Raw genomic sequence first — 13963 nt, 5'->3', positions numbered from 1 at the left:
ATGTTTATTTTTTTGGCAACCGTCTGGGACAGGATGGAAGTCAGCAATCGTCTGACATAGTGGGGCAGTTCGTCTACCGTAACTGTCATTGGGATGCCTCTTACTTTGATGTTGGTACGGCGTTGACGGTCCTCCATGGCCGTGATTTGAGCAGTGATGGCCCTGTGCTGGGACCGGACCTGGTGCACTGTAGTTTGGAGCTCGGTCACCTGTAGTTGGAGATCTGCAATATCTCTCTCCGAGGTCTGTACCCGGTCCGTGATTGCTTTCATGTCCGTTTTTATGGGAGCGAGTTCTTTCGCCAGTATCTTATGAAAGTCCGTTAAGAGGACCTTCAGGTCGTGTCTGGTTGTCGGTGTGCAGTCGGCGGGTTCTGCAGGCGCCATCGGGTGAGTGGCTACCGATCTATCAGCCCCAGTTTGCTCGTCTAAGTGTGTGGAGGTGTTAGGCCGCGGGGTAGTGACAGGCCGCTGAGCCTCTGAAGGAGCGGGTTGGGGTGGCGCTGGCCGCTGAAACATAGTCCCAATATCCCTGTTATCCATCGCCGTGTTCTTCTGTGAGCGGCGGCCCATAGCTGGCATGTGGGCCAGGGTGTCGGGTAAGACGTGAGGGTAGTCGTCGCTCACCTGCCGCGTGAGCAGCGTCTCCAGGCCTGAGAGGGATAACGCGGGGTAGGCCCCAGTTCTCCTCTTCCGTCTTGGCTGGGTCTTTGGTTGAAAAAAGGGCATATATAGACTCGGTTACAACGCATTATGTGCACTTGGGGCTTTCTCTATTCAGCTAGTCACAGCTGCCAGGTAGTTTGCATAAGGATTCACTCAATACATTAAAAAGACACTCCACCGCACCCCTCCCAAAACTAATTCTAATATAATCCCTGTTTACTTGATAAAAAATTAAAGGCAAAATCTAAAAGCTGCTTGCATAAGCTGCAGTTCTCTTGTCTGCAGCCTTTGCAATCTCCCCCCTTCCCCCTTCTAACCCGCCCAGGCATTCTGTGTCTGTCCAATCACAGAAATCCCAAAGACTTTTCCAAAGCAGGTACTCTTGAGTATTTGTGCTTCACTGTAGCTCTACTGAGATAAACAAGCAGGAAGTAACAGGACCACTGTATGATTGAGTCAGGGGATGTAAAATAACCACTCCTGCACATAATGCCATAAAGGGACTACTTTGTCTTATGTATATTTTCTACGCTTGACCAGCTTTGACCAGCGGAGGAGCAAAGTGTGCTTCATTTCAGGTGGTCAGAGAAATTTTCCCACAATTCTTACCTTTCCTCCGTGATCTCGCAATGCTTCCTGTCAGTATTCCCTAACGTCCTGTCACTTTGACAGAACGCTGGCGAAACTACCGAGTTTCGTCCTAACAGAATGAGAACAGTTTCTCCATTCGTGTTAAGACGCAATTTGGGACTTTGTTCGGATCGTAATTTTATACGAATTAATGAAACTCCGATCCAATTCGTGCCTTGGCTGCATCTTGCAGCCGCTTAGTAGATAGCTCCCTAATACTGTGGGAATTAGGGAGCTATCTACTAAAAGGCTGAAATTTACTAATACTAAGTAAAGATTACTTAGTATTAGTAAATTCTGCCCCTATTCACTATTTCGGGAGTAGGGGCATGTCTACTTAACAGTGAGCAGCCACTGGCTGCTCACTGTTGTAAAAAACAAACAAACCATAGTGTCCCCCCTCCAAAGAACTTTCCCACACTGTGTAAAATTACTCAGAGCACTCTGATTGGTTGAATTCCAAGCCAGAGTGCTGTGACAGGTAAATTTAGAGGCTTAAACCAAGCCTGAGCCTAATTGCAGGGCAGCCCGCACTCTGCAGAGCTCAGTCTGCACGGTACCCTCCATGGGTGAAGATGGAATATTTTTTTGCGTCTATTTTGGGGGTGGGCTTTTTTTTATTTTATTAGTTCGACATGATTTATGGATTTTTATTTGGCCTTTTTTGGGACTGAAAAAAGAAAGTTTTAGAAAAAAATAAGACATCAAATTGTATTTTTTTTTTTTATTTCTTTACAGGTATTTAGTTTTATTGTCTCCCCCCTGTTATTTTTAGGGTGAGGGGGGTAGGTAGAGCTTCATTTTATTGGGGGGGTGGGTGGGGGTGACTAGGGGCTCAGGGGCCCCCTAGACACTGGAAGTGGGGGGTGGGGTCGGAGGACAATAGATCGCCCCCCCACCCGCCACTCATGGGTGGGGGGCCGGGGTAGGAGGACAATAGATCATCCCCCTCATTTTCATTTAGGGTCCCCACCCGCCGCTCATGGGTGGGAGCCGGGGGGGGGGGAGGGTGAGAGGACAATAGGTGTGTCCCCCATTTTTATTAAGGGACCCCACCCGCCACTCATGGGTGGGGGCTCTTAATGAAAATGGCCATGCTGGGCATGCGCATGAATTTCACAGCACTATCTAGTGTGGGCAGATGCCATGTCCCACAGGGACTTCATCTACCCACACAAAGACGGCGGCGCCCAGGACCTAGGTCTTGGCTGAAAGTAAAGACTAAAAAATATAGGTAATTTGGGGGGAGGGAGGAGGCTATTGGCATTTGGGGATGACTAGGGGACAATTAGATGTAGTGAAGTCAGGAGGGGCGGTTAAAAAAAAAAGTGGGATTCAGCCATGACAGTACCGCTTTAAGTAAGCTCCTGGTTTGCTGAGCGATCACTTCAGATCCTGCAGAATCAGGGAATTTGCTGCATAAATATGTATATAAATAAAACGTATTGAAAGCAATGAGTCAGATCCAGCACAGACTGTCCCTTTAAGAGACTTCTAGTCGAACAACAGCTGGTCTTGAGCATGACGTGCACATGAATGAAGAAGGAACGCATGCCACGCAATCCAGAAATACATCTCAAAGAAGTCAATTTATTTTGCAAATAGAATTATCATTACACATTGGTACTCTGGAATATTTAACCCCCTGCTGTAAATGTGTGGGAGGGCTGAGAGACAGAGATGGGAGGGGGGAGAGGGACAGGAAAAAGGGTGATGGAGAAAATTCAAGAAGTGGGAAAGAGAGAGTGTGAGAAAAGAATGTCGGAGAGGGAGGAGAGAAAGACAAGGAGTGAGAAAAAACAAATATAAGGAGTGATAGATGGAGGGAAAAGAGAAAGGGGGATACATATAGTAATTAATAGTAAGAAGAAGAGTGAATGAGAAGGAAGAGAGGAATATAGAGGGTAAGAATGAGAAAAAATGGAAATATGTGGATACACAAAAATCTAACAATGAAAGGACAGCAGTTAAAATGTAGCAAAACCAAAACTTGCATTAGGATGATGAAAATGAACCAAAAATTATAAACCAACACCAACGGTTGGTTGACCGTCTAGTTTACAGCTTAATACTTCAAAGGAAGAAGCTTAGAAATATTCTCGATCTGTACCCTAAAGTCTTTTCCATTAGCTATTCATGCCAAAAAACAACCGTCACGTGAAATTCCCGTGTTGCGTGGCACTGCCTGTTCCTGACCTACTTAGCTCAGGCTCTAGAAAGTCATTTTCTGCATTCTACAAAATCCAAACATTTCCCGACATGGAATAATAATCTGAAGATAAATCATGAAACAGATTGGCATGGTACCAAGAAGACACAATGCTTAAAGTATTATATGGGTGTGAGAAAGGTTTGCAATTGTTTCATTTCAATTTCCACAATACTAAATTTAGACATTAAAGGAGACTTATCTCCAGCCAAGCTCGTTAAGTCTAAACGTTGCAATCCCACGGTCAACTCCTCTTTAATGAATCCCATTTAGATTCTAATAATAGAACAGGTAGGGGTATATTTTTGAGAGATTTTATAATATTGTAGAACTGGATAATCTGGGACATAATAGTTACTCCAAGGAGAAATCTGGTTGCTACTTTGGAATCAAGAAAATCTTCTTCCAGGAGAAGAAGGAATCACGTCAAGATGGGTCTCACTTAGTTTTGGATCAACAGCAGAAACTTAGCGGTTTGAACAGTTGAAGTTGAACGGCGTGAGTATTTTTTTCAAACTGTTTCTATGTCAAGATGTAATACATACCTCTGCATTTACACTACAGAATTCTAGCGTTAGAATGGATCACCAGCGATTGGTAAATAGGACCAGACACTCAGCGGTAGTGCAGAGGGCACTATTCCAAATCAAAGGAGGATTTAATGGTTAAAAAGTGTAAGACTAGTCCTTTAATTCTAAATTTTTGTTGGCTTACTGATATTTATAGGTTATACAAAAACAGAAGTAGAATTTCCAGTGCATCCAGATCTCTGTATTATATTGTCAACGTGCGAGATCTATACAGCCCAATCATTTGTAGATTATATTTCAGATTTTTTTTCTTGTTTTTTTTTTGTAGAAAATAAATCAGGAAGTAATCTGCAGCAGAGTGTTTTATTAAGAGCTGATCTTACAAGATAAAAACAATGGGGAAAAAAATAGAAATGAAACAAAAATATCCCTTGAATTGATGTGAACATTTAATAAAAGGCACATTTTATTGAGGACCATGGAATATTTAAGTCAAAATGTTTTCTACTGATATGGGACATTCCATTGTTGTGGAGCCAGCCACGTGGTACAAAACAAAAAGTTTAATAAAGGATTAAATAGCGGAAAGTAGAAAAGAATGCTGGCGGTAAATTGTTTTATAGTGAAAACTCCAACGGTATTCTGCAGAATCCCAAAACTACAGTAAGGAATGGACTCTGTGCAATAATTTAGTATTTCTACCCTACAAATTGATACCTCTTTGTATAGAAATTGTTTTAAGCATTCCAAGATATGTACTTTAATACCGATTTGCCTATAGCTGTGATGGCTAACTTTTGGCACTCCCACTATTGTAAACTGTGATACCCACAATGCATCAGGACTTCATCACAGGAAAGTCTACAAGAGCTAGGGTTACCCATTATGTCTTGGTACGTCCTGTTGACTATGGAAGGTGGGTATCAGGAGGACTAACCTACTGGGTGGAATGGGTAATGAGACAAACAACACATCCATGTAGCATTTAAAGACTTAAGGTAAGTGCTAAAGATATTCGGTTTAATGTTTCTGTCAATTCATTCCTATCATTCATCTTAAATGGGTACCAGTTCGAAAATCAGAACAGTGTGCATGTTTGTTTGTTGCTTTCGTTTTTGGCACATCTAGTGACACATTCAATCATAGGTCCTCACTGCCCCTACAGACAGACACAGGGGCCCACAGTTCTTTGCTGCATTAAGGAGTTTGGAGCTTAAGTGCGAAGCTGCTTAATTTTATTGTAGCGGATCTGAGAAGCTCTGGAGTTTTGGGGATTTGGTTCTGGAGGAATTTGTGTTCAGTCTATGCATTCCGCTTTGCTAGTGCCTCGGCTTCCTGGAGAGAAAGAAAGTAAACATTAATTAGCATAAATAACTCCTGTCCGCCTCAATGTGTGCCGCTTTCTAAATAAAATAAACAATAATGACATTTAGTACCCTAAAAATCCTTCATTTTGCTATAAAATACAGACATTTATCTAAACATAACAGAATATCAGATGTGGAATCATTTTCACCCATCACGACCTAAATTTGAAATTCGCTTTGAATTCATGATATTTCCCAATTAATTGGGCGCATTCAAATCAAATTTCAAATTTGAAAATTAAGTTTAACAAATAACCTTGTTAGTAAATATCTGTCTGACATCCTTGTCAGAGAAGGGTCTTTAAGAACTAGATAATTATGATGACATATTCCATCAGGTCCACAACAGGTTTATCATCTTTTGTTTCCACACTGCATAATGCAGTCATGGATAGAAAAATGACAAGTTATGTCAGGCCCCATTAGTGGTTCTTTTATACTGCTGCCAGTATACTGCATTCTGATCATAAACCGAGCTAACACATATTTCTTTTATTCATTTTTCAAAGTTCAATGACCATAACAAACAATGGTCAGCAATTAAGAATTCCAATGTCTGCATATAACATTTAGATTGTGATTAATTATTAACACAAGCAATGTACCGGGCCATTCTGTGACCTTTATTTTCAAGGAATGCGGCAAGGTTATTAAATGTTAATAGGCTGAGATCACTGTAAAAGGTAGGATCCATATGTGCCAAGTACTTGGAAAAGTTAAATGCTTTACCGGTCACCCAAAATATTTAATTTCTAGCAAGGAAATAAAAGTTTGTTAGCGTAGCTCTAAGTGAAGTTTCTCAGATTTTTGGGGGGTTATTGATCAGATCATCCCTTTCGTCATGCAGAGACGTTACAGAAGTAAGTGAAAATTGCCACAGAATTTCCAGGAAGTATTAAAGTTGGGGAAATAATTGATCGTCTGCACATCTTGAACTTGCATAATTTAAAATAGGCATTCTTCAAAAACAATGAAATATTCCCCAAAACTAGGAGCCTCCAGATAAGACATTATAAGCATTTATTTACATTCCTGTGAAATTCACCCATAACTTGCGTTTAACCTTTTGTTTTCATAAAATCCTCAATTTTCTTTGAAATTTAAAGCACAGGACGACATCATCCACTTAAGACATGGATGGAGGAGCCAGGGCATATATTGCAAATCAAGTGCAGGGCTAGAAACATTTTTTATGTCTTCCTCTCTATGCCTTAAATGAACACCATAGCATTAGGAATACAAACCTGTATTTGTAACGCTACAGTGTCTCTTTCCCTAACTTATTAGGTCCCCCCACAGTCTAACGTGTAAAAGGATAAAAACCATAGGCATGCGCACGGGGTGTGCCTAGGCACACCCTAATCCCCGTGGCCCACGCTATGTGCCTCCCTCCATGGGCCTGTGAGGGAGATCAAAGATCTCCTTCACCGACCCACAGGAAGTGAGGGAGGCAGGAGAGGACCCGGGGAGCTCTTGCCAGCAGCTCCACCGGTTTCCTCTTGCGAGGCCGCAGCGTTGCCGCGGTGAACTCTAGCCCCGCAGGATGCGGGTTAGAGTTCACTCACCACCGGACCACCAGGGATGGCAGCAGCACGGTCCCCCCTCCCTACAAAAGGTAAGAAGGGATGGTGATATTAACGGCTCCCCCACCTCCACACAATACACAAAAACATACAGAGCACACACTAACAGCACCCTCACAGCGCCCTTACACACACACAGCACCCTTACACACACACTAACAGCACCCTTACACACAAAGCACATCACCCTTACATACACAGCACCCTTACACACACATACATCACCCTTACACACACACACACAGCACCCTTACACACAGCGCCCGCACAAGCACACACAGAGCCTTCACACACACACACACACAGCACCTACACACAGCGGTGTGTGTGTGTTTTATTTATATATATATATATATATATATATATATATATATATATATATATATATAGATAGATAGATAGATAGATAGATAGAGATAGAAAAACAGAGAATGACTGCACTCAGGGACTTGTAAATATCACTAAAACTTAACTTTGAATGTTCAAAATAAATCAAATCAACGTTTCAGCCCCATATTTGGGCTTTCATCAGGATGGTAAAAACCATATATATATATATATATATACGTGGCGTGTGTGTTTGTGCTTTAGGGTGCACACCCTTATACAATAGGCTGCGCACACCTATGATAAAAACCCTTGATTAGTTACCTTAATTCCAGCGCCAAGGGAGCCTCCCGCAATGTCATGGCAATTGTGGGACCTAATGCACATGCACGGCGCTCACCGTGTGCATTAAAGCTCCCCCCCCCCCCCATACAAATTGAATTAATCCTTTCCCATGGGGAATTTGAAGATATTAGATGTCCTCCTTCAAAGCGCGAGGATGTCCAACGGCAGTTTGTGGCGTGAAACTCCAGTGGAGAGCAGCGAGAGCCTCTAGTGGCTTTTTGATGATTGCCACTAGAGGTGGACGTAACCGTGCAATTTAATCAATGCAGCCACTCAGAAACGGTCTTGTTTTACATTACTGGGTTAAACAGACAGGGGCACTGCGCCCACTTCAATGAGATTAAGTGGTCTGGGTGTCTTTAGTGTCCATCTAACAATGATTGACAGGAAGCATCCTTTTATTTATTTATAAAATATTTTACCAGGAAGGATACATTGAGATTTATCTCGTTTTCAAGTATGTCTTTTGCAGGAATAAAGGGTGTGGATTTGATTAACTTGCACACCTCATAAATACATATTTGTTAAATATAGAGATAAGTAAACACAATATTACAAATCCCTGGCAGTGACAGCCTCCCTTTAAGAGAATACAGACATCAACAAATCACACCTTAGTGTGTTTGTCTTCCTCATAGTGAGAAGAATGATGTTTAGAACAGTGACATTCAATGAATCAGTGGGACAGTAAATGGGTGCATGAAGTTAGAGAAGGGTTAAAAAAGGAGAATAAATAATTTGTAGATGTATGATGAAAAGAAAAAAAAACTGCATTGCACAAAAATCTTTTTAAAAGAACGTTTATACATAATGATGATGATCTTATATTAATGGTGGCTAATTCTGACTTATCTAATGCTGAGCAACATGTGAATTAAAGTTCACAAACTTGAACCGCGCCAGGTCCTGCCATCATTAATCTAGAGTAACATTATAATTCTTTACCTTTGAACCAGGTGGAGCAATGAGGCCTAGAAACGCATACATTGCGTTATCTTCTCTTGCTTCAAAGAAGGCATCATAATCCTGTTAAAGGCAACAGTCACAAATGAAATATGTAATATGTCCATATTCCTTATAGCAAAGATTACAATTCACTCCTCCTCATCCCCAGTTATTAGGTTATATCATAACAGAGAATGGTTTGGAGCAACATGCTAGTTAAATGGACTTACCTGCACGATTTTAGCTACTTGAACCAAACTAAATATTTTTGTCTGCGTGTTTTATGCATCTTAAAGTAGACTTTGCCCATTGGATGTTGATATAATATATCTTACTGCACAGATTATAAATCAGATTGCATACCAGAACACTATGATATACATTTCATACATTTTTCAAACCAAGAACATCAAGAAGAAATTATGCAAACAGTTACTTTCTAGAAAAAAAAAAATGTTAATATGTAGAACTCTCTGCTGACTTCCGCCGTTTCAATCCAGTTTTATAAATAGTTTTATAAATAAACACAGGACAGGAAAGGCAGTCATTTAATATGAATATCAAGGACAAACATGTTCATTTAAAGACACTGCTATGCATTAATAAGATTATCTTGCTAAACACTGACCCATTATCAACAAACGGCAGTATCACAGAGTTTCACTGACAATTATGCCTGAGATTTGTCTTCTGGTTTTCAGGGGCATTGGTGTAAATCTTTCATCTCTGCTCTGATACAACTGATACAGTGTTTTACTGAGATTTTGCCAAATCAAATTAAAGAGAACCCTGTGCGGGAGGGGGGTGGGAAACATCTGATACTGGAGACTCCCTTTGTAAATGTTAACTTGGTGTGAATCAGAACCGGATCGTTTAATCTAGTGAAGTATTTTGTAGATCAAGAATGTCTACATATAAAAAATAGGGTGCCGAAAACTTAGTGTGCAGAACTCCGAAACGCTGTAGTGGTTGAGGTCAGAAGCGCCATGAGACCCTTCAAGAGTAAGTAGTCAAACGGTTTAAGAATAGTTTGACAACTTGTCTGGGTTCCCTTGGGCGCCTGCATTACTTCTGACTGCGCAAGAAGCTGGATTTCTGAGCCAAGTAGGTCCAAAATTCTCTGCCAATGCACTGCACCCTGCAAGCAGTAGTTGTTATGGTGCTTGGAGTGTTTCTTTAATTCATAGGTCACTGGTATTAAATGGACTTAAACGATACTGGGATAAAGAAATGTGAGTTTATTCCCTGCTCTAGCAGGTTTTGTTTCATAATCACACTCCTGATAGAAAATAAATTCTAATTAAGAATGTGTCTTTAAGAAAAGAGCTGGCCTTTGAAACAAAGCTCCCGTTGGTTAAATATGTATTTACAGTAGAAACAAGGAACACGTGATTTCAGTAATAGAATTGAGCTGTAGGGATTGAAATGAAATCACAGGTTTTTGAGATTAGCACGAACTTTAATGTCATCCTAATACTGCAAGAAGCCGTTTTACTGATCAAATCCTGAATTGCACAATTTAAGGCTAAATGTTTGTTGTTTTTTTAACACATCTGATTCAGCAAAGCACACACAATACCACCAGGAAATCCTGTCATTGGGTGCATTAAGGGATATAATAAAGTAAAGTATAAAATATTTGTATAAATATATATATATTTTTAGATGGTAAATAGAAATATATTCTGGGTTAGTTTGCATGGATTTTCCTATTTCTGTATTCCAATGTTTATTTTTTTGTTTTTTTTTTTATCTACACATCATTACAATGTTTCTTAATGGCAAGGTTCTTATAAGCCATTCTACGGTCTATTAAAAAATGACCTTCTTCATTAAAGAAGCATAAGCATCAAAATCTCTCGCTTTTAATAAAAAGTGAGTTTTGGTCTCTGCAGCCTTGAAACCGAAAATAATGCTATTTCCAAAAAACAACCTTGTTTACATTGTGCAATTCAATGCTGAATACTGTCAGACAGCCACTAATGGCGCTGGACTGAAATAGACTGTCATTGAATCTATTTAAAGTCCAGTGTCAGCACACAAAGTCCACTGAACACTGTACGTGTGTATGTCCGATGCTTCTCTTAAAGAAGCACTGGATTAGCAGTTTGCGTTAATTACTGCACTAAAGTGTCCCCCTGCTGCCCAGGATAGTGGGATGGAATAATGAGAGCAACAATGTTGCAAAGGTGGAAGGACTTATAATGGGGGAGCAGGGGAGGAGACTTACCAGTCAGAAGGAGACTGGCTGAATTTATTTTCCCTGACTGAAATTTTCTCCTGGAATTACATTTCTCCTTGACTGTTGCGGAGTACCTGGGCCTGCAAAACCAACAAAATAAATATATAATTATACCGATTGAGAGCCCTGTGGAGTTAAGGACCAGGCTTCAATATGGCCACCCCATCTCTGGAGGAACTGGTACAAATGATGGCAGCTTACCAGGAGTCCCATGGATCATTGGACCAGGTGCTGTCTCATGTTCAGCAGGCTGCAGGAGGACGGCTAGATCGGCGCGAGGGAGCGGAGACATCGCTGAGCGGACAGAAGGCCAGGAGATTAAGGCCTCCGTCGTGTCTGTCCCCGAGTCCCGTGCGGCGGAGCGGAGGTAGAAGTGTCCAGCGGTCCGAGGTTGGGAGCGATGATGCCGGGCACTTACGAGCGCGAAGAGCGATCAGCCGGAGGCGGAGGAGGTCCGGACAGGTGATGGCAGAGTCCGGGTCCCAAGATGGCGGCGATCAGGATGGCGGGAACCCGGCAGGAAAGGTCGCGCAGCCCGCGCGCTTCTCTTCCGGCGCGGGCAGGTGAGACGTCATCACGCACGCAATCCTGCTCAGGGCAGGGTTCCCAGGGAAAAGGGGATTTAGTCAGGTTATTGAGGTCAGTGTTAGAGAGGTTGCCTGGAGCTGTCCCCTCTTCTACTCCGCTAGGTATGCGGGGGGCTGCATCGCAGCCTCCAGTTAGGGACAGGGTTATGGATATCCTTCATCCACGGTTGCCAGGCTGTGAACTGTCCCCGCTGTGTCTGCATGTGGCAGCAGACGTCAGGGACAAAATAGTCAGGGGTGAGTATGTCGACTTGCTGGCTCTGGTTCCTCCAGATAGGGAGTCGGTGGATAGACCGCGGCGAGGTGACGTGGGTGATGGTGATAGAGGTAAGCAGCTTCCCCGGACTTTTGGGAATTGGCTTCAAGGTTTTTTGTTTTTTGCAAGCATCTTAACGGGTAGTTTTCCCGACAAGGCTCCCTCCTTGTTCGGTTATTTGGATCTCATTTGGGGGACATACAAGATTTATGGGGGGCAATGCTGGTTCCGGTACGACCAGCAGTTTCGGCAGAAGATCGCAGTCAGCGAGGGCATGGACTTCGGGGTGCAGGATGGCAGCTTGTGGCTGCTGTTGATGACACCCTGTCGGCCATCCCCCTTTCCAGGGACGGACGGCGCGCTGGCAGGACAGCGTAGGGGAGTCTGTTGGCTCTTTAATGAGAGCCACTGTAAGTGGTACAGTTCCTGCAGGTTCCGGCATGAGTATTCGCACTGCGGCGGAGCACATCCCGCCGTGCGCTGTTTCAAAAAGGGTAAGACAGGGGTGCGCGCCAAGGACGACGTTCCTAGACAGGAGGACACCAGTGAGCGTTGAAAGGATGCGCCCGTGGCTAGACTGGTATCCTAAGCGGCGGGAAGCTAGTATTCTGTTGGACAGGTTCTTGTTTGGTTTTTGGATTCCATTTGTTTTTTCAGAGGCACCGTCGTTTGAGGTTAATTTACAATCGGTTTCGGGTAAGGAGAATATTCTTGAGCAGAAGTTGGACAAGGAGGTATCCCTGGGCCGCATGGCAGGACCATTTCTGAGCCCACCTTTTCCTAACCTGCAAGTGTCGCCCCTGGGCTTAGTACCTAAAAAAGAGCCTGGGGCCTTTCGCCTCATTCACCACCTGTCCTAGCCATCCGGCGGGTCGGTGAATGATGATATTGACAAAGAGGTGTCGAGAGTGCGTTATGCCTCATTTGACAGGGCTTTGGAGTTGGTGAGAGACGCGGGGTCAGGGGCATTGCTCGCAAAATCGGACATCGAGTCGGCCTTTCGTTTGCTTCCGGTCCACCCGGACTGTTTCCACCTCCTGGGTTGTCACTTTAATGGGTTGTACTTTTATGACGCGTTTGTCCATGGGTTGTGCCATTTCCTGCTCCTATTTCGAGATGTTTGCGACATTCTTGGAATGGGTGGTGCCCCAGGTGTCGGGTTTGTCCTCCTTGACCCACTACCTGGACGATTTTTTGTTTGTCGGGTCGGGGGATTCCGAGGACTGTGCGTTGTTGTTGAGGGCGTTCCGGCAGATCACGTCAGAGTTTGGTGTCCCGGTGGTGGTAAGTAAGACGTTTAGGCCGGTGGTTAGGTTGGCTTACTTGGGGATCAAGATTGATTCTAGCAAGATGGTCTTTCGATTACCGGAAGAGAAGCTGGGTCAGTTGCTCTGCCTTATCGACCGAGTTAAGGGCTCCAAAAAGGTGCAGTTGCAGTAGATGCAATCGCTTTTGGGTCACCTGAACTTTGCTTGTCTGGTTCTGTCCATGGGCCGAGCATTCTGTCATCGCCTGTCCCTGGCCACGGTAGGGGTGAGGCAACCATTTCACTTTATACGCGTTACAAGTAGGCTGCGTTCGGACTCGCAGGTGTGGAGCGCCTTCTTGGGTACGTATAATGGTCATTCGTGTTGGTTGCATTCGGAGGTGTCTAACGGCGAGCTGGATCTGTTTACCAATGCGTCGGGGTCCATAGGTTTTGGGGCCTATTTCCAGGGGCAGTGGTGCGCTGCTGAGTGGCCTGCCCACTGGCGGGGCTCAGAGCTGATGGGTAATCTGGCGTTTCTAGAGTTGTACCCCATTGTGGTCGCGGTCGAATTGTGGGGCGCGGACTTGGCGCACAGGAAGGTGATTGATCACACGGACAACAGGAGTGTGGTCCAGGTGATCAATCGTTCCACGTCTGGGTCCCCTCCGGTTTTGGCATTGCTCAGGCGTCTAGTGCTACTCAGTCTTCAATGTAATGTGTGGTTGGTAGCCAGGCATGTGCCGGGGGTGGACAATGTCACTGCTGACTCTTATTCTCGGTTTCAGTGGGACCGTTTTCGGGAGGCGGCTCAGACGGGAACCCCGTGTCCGCCCTACTTGTGGGACCTGGTTTCAGACATCTGAGACGATTAATCCGGGGGTCCTTGTCGGAGTCTTCATGGAAGGCTTACACTGCAATATGGGGTCGCTGGTGGGCCATGGGTAGGAATGGGGATGTGGCATCAGACTCCGGAAGATTGACCATTACACTGTCTTTATTGGAGTCGTTGTGTTCCGCAGGTAGGTCGG

At 43.9% G+C, this 13963-nt stretch overlaps 1 protein-coding gene across 2 annotated transcripts in view; it reads right to left on the bottom strand.

Annotated features, from left to right (window-relative positions):
- Positions 1-2865: 2865 nt before the first annotated feature.
- The window catches only part of SH3BGRL (SH3 domain binding glutamate rich protein like), a 72267-nt gene continuing 61169 nt past the window's right edge, over positions 2866-13963 (bottom strand). For both annotated transcript variants that reach the window (XM_063431831.1, XM_063431830.1), the window contains exons 3-4: positions 8602-8682; positions 2866-5369 (exon numbers count right to left, since the gene is read on the bottom strand). In XM_063431831.1, the coding sequence (XP_063287901.1) occupies positions 5337-5369; positions 8602-8682 (114 nt within the window). In that variant the 3' untranslated portion in view covers positions 2866-5336. The remainder of the gene's footprint in view (positions 5370-8601; positions 8683-13963) is intronic.

This window comes from Pelobates fuscus, chromosome 9 (genome assembly GCF_036172605.1).
Source record: "Pelobates fuscus isolate aPelFus1 chromosome 9, aPelFus1.pri, whole genome shotgun sequence".
In the NCBI taxonomy this organism is placed as follows: domain Eukaryota; kingdom Metazoa; phylum Chordata; class Amphibia; order Anura; family Pelobatidae; genus Pelobates; species Pelobates fuscus.
The sequence above is the reverse complement of the archived record's forward strand: the minus strand, read 5'-3'. Positions and strand labels throughout refer to the sequence as shown.